Consider the following 5,000-nt stretch of genomic DNA (forward strand, 5'->3'; position numbering starts at 1 on the left):
CAAACAGCCGGTTAGCTTAGCTTAGCAAACATACTAGACACATAGGGCAACCGCTTAGATAAACTCCCATTAAAATATGCAAAGTGTTGGTTTTTTACTTCACTGGATTACATTTATGATTAGAAAATGATAAAAGTAGGGTAGACATGTGGAGATTATCCGGCTGAACAAAACGTGATCCGTCTCTTAAATGTGTCTCAACCACGGACCTGATTTCCAGCTATTTTCCCAAACCCTATGGAGAAATCTCATTGCGTTTTTGTCGAAGGAACCGGAAGAAGTTTACTTCCGGGTTTTAGGACGCGTCACTGCGGTTCTCTATGAAGGGAAGGAATATTAACAGTAAACTAAAATCTTATATCAAATACTTATTGACTTCATAAGATCCTGGTAACGTTAGAAGCCACATATTTTGGAAAGAATGTACTTTATACAAACTAAGGTTTATAAGCTTTAAAAGCATCTAAAAAACAAATTGGCTGTCTTTCTGAAATACATAGTGTTGGGGACATTTTTCCCAGGCCCATAACTTTGACCCAGTTTATCAGTTCATTCTGTCCTGACTGAGCACACGCACCTGTAGCCTTGGCTGCTGTGCTCTCAGTGTTTTGTCTCCCTGTTCCTGCCGGTTGGCGTCAGCTGATAGAGGTGTTATGAGTCTATCTTGTTATGCTCAATGTTGATTATTCTCTCTGAACTAGCTAAACACACGGGTCTGGGGTAGAGCTCTTCAGAATTGACGTGGCAACTCTACCGTGTGGTCAGAACCTCTGACTCCTTGACTTGTTTTGTGAATTCTCCGGCCGAGGCTCCTAAATAAACCCATCAGTGTTTGACATCAACGCTCCAGCTCTCCCTGTGTCTCCTTCATGAGTCGGTGACTCCGCCTGCATTGCTACACAGACGTTTCCCCCACACGTAGACATAGTCAAAGAGTGTGTGTGAACAGTGGGTCCCTAGTTAGTAACATTTGATAATGATCAAGTAGCACAGCAGATTGAGGAGACTTTTGTGCTTTACGCAAAACATCAAAGTCACTAAACCTAATTTCGTAATGAACGTAAAACGAACTAATAAGGTTTACATTTCTGTTGGTTCAGAAACGTAATCATGTCAGTCATCCAAACTTTAAATTCTTTAATCGACCAACACATAGGGCTAAATCAACTCATTCTAGCACAGACCTGGCTTTACACATCTCTCAGGCAACAAACAATGAATTCATTAAAGTGGACCTATCATGCTATATTTGAATAATATAGTGTAGGACCATACCTATATAAGGCATATTTATATATATTTTTTTTCAAAATACCAAACAGATCATGCATTTTAGCCATGCCTCATTTTGCTCAATTTGACATTTGTTAGCTCTGTTTTTGCAAGGGCAGATTCAGTGAGAACAGCACCATCTACAGGCCTGGCATATGTACTACAGCGTCTCCAGCGCTTTCGAACGGCAATGGCCGTGGCTGTCTCCTCCTGATTGGTGGAGTTGGCCCAATAGCCGTAGCGCCACCGTCCTGACGTCAGGACAGTGTTCAAATCTGGATCAGTTTTGATCAGATCCGTTGCAGCCCCTTTTTTAGAGATTTGGGTATGGAGGAAAATAGAGAGGGTTGTGTTTTCTGACACTTGGTGAGTTCCCTGGAACACCGGGGACACATATTCATGTAGAAAAGACGTACAAAAGTGCATTTTGCATGATAGGTCCCCTTTAAATTAAGATGTCATTTGTGTTGATTCAGAAAATACACCATGTCATTATTTCATACCTAAAACTTCTTAATCCACCAAAGAAAGTAACTCTCATCTTAAATGACCCAGAAACACAACATGTTTCCATCATGTTAGCATTGCACTTCTGCTCTATAGGTGTGAGAGTTGTTCTACATTCACCCTGTTTGAAGTGTGTGTGTATTTGAAGTGTGTGTGCGTCAGACTGCATGATGCTCTCACCGTGAAGCTGTTGTTGACATTCTTGGTGCTGGACTCTGCAACGCTGGCGTCTGATAGGTCCACCTCGTCAAAGATAAGCGACTGCAGAGGAGAGGGGGAGTCCCCGAGAGGCGAGGAGGAGAGAGGGACCAAAAGAGAAAGAAAACATGAGTATTTTGCACAGTATTTTCAACGGAGGGTCGAACTTAGCTTAGTGTAACTTATACTACGGCGTGAAGAGGACTGTGATTATCATGGTCTCAGCAAAGCAGGCTTAACATGAACAGTACACTAATTATCAGTATTACATGGACTGCAAGAATAATGAACGGGCAGCATATTAAATATACGATCCTGATATGAAATATGTACACAATGTAAAATCTACAAGCTTAAGATAATGCAAGACATCCCAACATCTTATCATGGCTGGACAAATGGAACTAAATGAGAGTAACTTATAACTTGTAATACAGCAAAAGTAAAGGAAACGGCAGATTCTGATGCGTCACTTAGAAATTATCATGATTTAAGAGGAGTTATAAAAACACGTTTTTAAGAATATATTAATGCTACCTTCATTATTTCAATGGGAATACTATATAGAGTGAATTCTGTGAGTTAATATAAGCCACTAATGTACAACATGGAGGTCTGCAGGGACAGAAATTAACATTTGAAAATATATGAGACATTTTAACATTAACTATTCGTTTACACTATTTAGATATGCATAAATTAACAAAAATAAATGATATAAAGTGCAGTTTAATTGGCTGGATTTAATCAAATTATATATATGTTGCAGTGGATGGGTCTAAATCAGTGTGGAGGAAGAGCTGATGGCTCAGAAACATTCTGGTAAACAACAATCAGTCCAGTTTGCTCCATCTGACAGGAAATGCTACTAAAATGTCACTAAAAAGCCTCGGCTGTTGTGAGGATCTCTCTCCTTTGTTTGACTCTTAACGAGAACAGTGTGCGAATGACAAGATAGTGGATGTCGATATGTTTTATTGAATGTCTATTTTGCGGAGGAGCCAACTCTATAAGCACAATAGCGGACAGACGGAAAGAGAAAGAGAGCTGGAGACTACAAACAGAACATGATATCTTCACAGAGCTGTGATGCAGGGCAGCTGAGCTCTTACAGAGAAGCAACGCTGTCAAAGGAATGCCCTCTGACTGTGTGTGTGTGTGTGTGTGTGTGTGTGTGTGTGTGTGTGTGTGTGTGTGTGTGTGTGTGTGTGTGTGTGTGTGTGTGTGTGTGTGTGTGTGTGTGTGTGTGTGTGTGTGTGTGTGTGTGTGTGTGTGTGTGTGTGTGTGTGTGTGTGTGTGTGTGAGGGGAGAGTTGCTGCAGCTGTCAGAGGGAATGCCCAGTTAACGACGCTCTCCCCAGGCCTGGCTGTGGAGGGAAACCAACCAACGCTCCCTCTGAGAGTGTGTGTGTGTGTGTGTGTGTCTCAGCACTTCCACATATGCCTACAAGTGCGTGTGAATGTGTGTGTTGGTCAAAGTATGAATGGCATGCCAACACAAACACTGCCCCCCTGTTACAGCACTGCATCACATGTGCGTATGTGAGTGTGCGTGAATACTTTCTCTACAGTTCTTATAACACACTCCTCCCTCTCTCTCTCTCTCTCTCTCTCAGCACACACACACCAACACACACACACCCACTTGTGTGTGTGTGGGCACAAACACTCGGCGGTCTGGAGGGAAGCTGTAATGAAAGCTGATAGTGAATGGTGGACAAAGTCAAGCGCCCTCTGCTACCCAAAGATCCAGAGATAAGCTCAGCGGCTGCATCTCAGAGACCCTAACAAGCCTCATCCAATCCCCTCTCTCCTCTCAGTTCACACCAGGAGATGTGGCTATAAGGTGGTGCGGGAATGAGTCCTAAAACCCAGGGATGAGTTAGCATTTAACTACTTCTGTTTCCCTCTTTTTGAAGTCATTGGTTTTTGGTTAGATGCCTGATATAAGGTCTCACAAGCTGATTTTCACGTTGTATTCTACGATGTAAAATGTCGGTTAATTCCCTGCTGGTGAGTTTTTAATACGCTAGTAGCTAACAAGTGTCTAAATGAGAAGACTAAACATCATCACGCCCAACATTAGCCGTCTTTAGCTTAGCGGTGGTGAAGTGAAGTCATGTGACCGTGCTGTAGTTCCTTTAAGTTAGCTTTTGACTTCTAGATTTTGCATTTAAACTTCAAACTAACATAAAAGTGGTGTTAATATGTGGACATTATGCTGGTGAACAATATGTGCAGTTATCATAAACCTGCAAATCTTATTTCCTGATTTTGCTTTTTGTCGAGGTAGCCTTTGCGATGCTAACTTCCCGGTCGGTCTACGAAAATATGTTATCCCTGAACCACTCTATAGCATGTTGATTTACAGTCTCTACTTCCCTGTTTAACCTGTTAAGTAGTCCATAAATCATATGTTTACTCCATAATGAAAAGAGAGAAGGCCTGTCATAATAACGGATATCACTGATTGTTTAAATACCAATTATTCCCAAACCCTGATAAGTGGAAAATGTCCCACTGGACAGAAAAGCTCATTTGTCCGTCCATTTTTGGTGAAATGGCCGTTTGTGTTTGGGAAAACAGGCTGTAGGACAAATATGCTTTATGTCTAATGGGTCTAATTGGCATTTGGAACTATCACATGACCAAATTAACTTGAACGACATATTCTCACAGAAGCATAATTGCACGATAATAGCCGAATTATTGAGGAGCTTAAAGGATGCTGAAATGTAGCCTCTCTGATGGACTAATAACTTCCTCAGCGCAGGGCAGCACAGCCAGGACACGAGGAGACACAGAATACATGGACATGAAGTGAATGGGCTCTTATCTATAGAGGCTATAACGTCTCTTTCCGGCCACCACCGGGAGCACTTACTCACTTATGGACGTTCCGGTTCTAAATGACTAATCCTTACCATAAAACAGCGCATAGAAAACAACATTTCTACTTAGTTTGTTCTTCCAGCACCGCCAGCAAGAGGCTTTAAGATGAAAGGCAGGACGAGCAACACAGTG

General features: G+C 41.9%; 1 protein-coding gene across 5 annotated transcripts in view; it reads right to left on the reverse strand.

Annotated features, from left to right (window-relative positions):
* The window catches only part of dgkh (diacylglycerol kinase, eta), an 86,556-nt gene that overhangs the window by 55,282 nt on the left and 26,274 nt on the right, over positions 1 to 5,000 (reverse strand). For all 5 annotated transcript variants that reach the window (XM_034147742.1, XM_034147736.1, XM_034147737.1 and 2 more), the window contains one exon: positions 1,960 to 2,040. In XM_034147742.1, coding sequence (XP_034003633.1) covers positions 1,960 to 2,040 — 81 coding nt within the window. The remainder of the gene's footprint in view (positions 1 to 1,959; positions 2,041 to 5,000) is intronic.

This window comes from Trematomus bernacchii, unplaced genomic scaffold, assembly GCF_902827165.1.
Source record: "Trematomus bernacchii unplaced genomic scaffold, fTreBer1.1, whole genome shotgun sequence".
Lineage (NCBI taxonomy): Eukaryota > Metazoa > Chordata > Actinopteri > Perciformes > Nototheniidae > Trematomus > Trematomus bernacchii.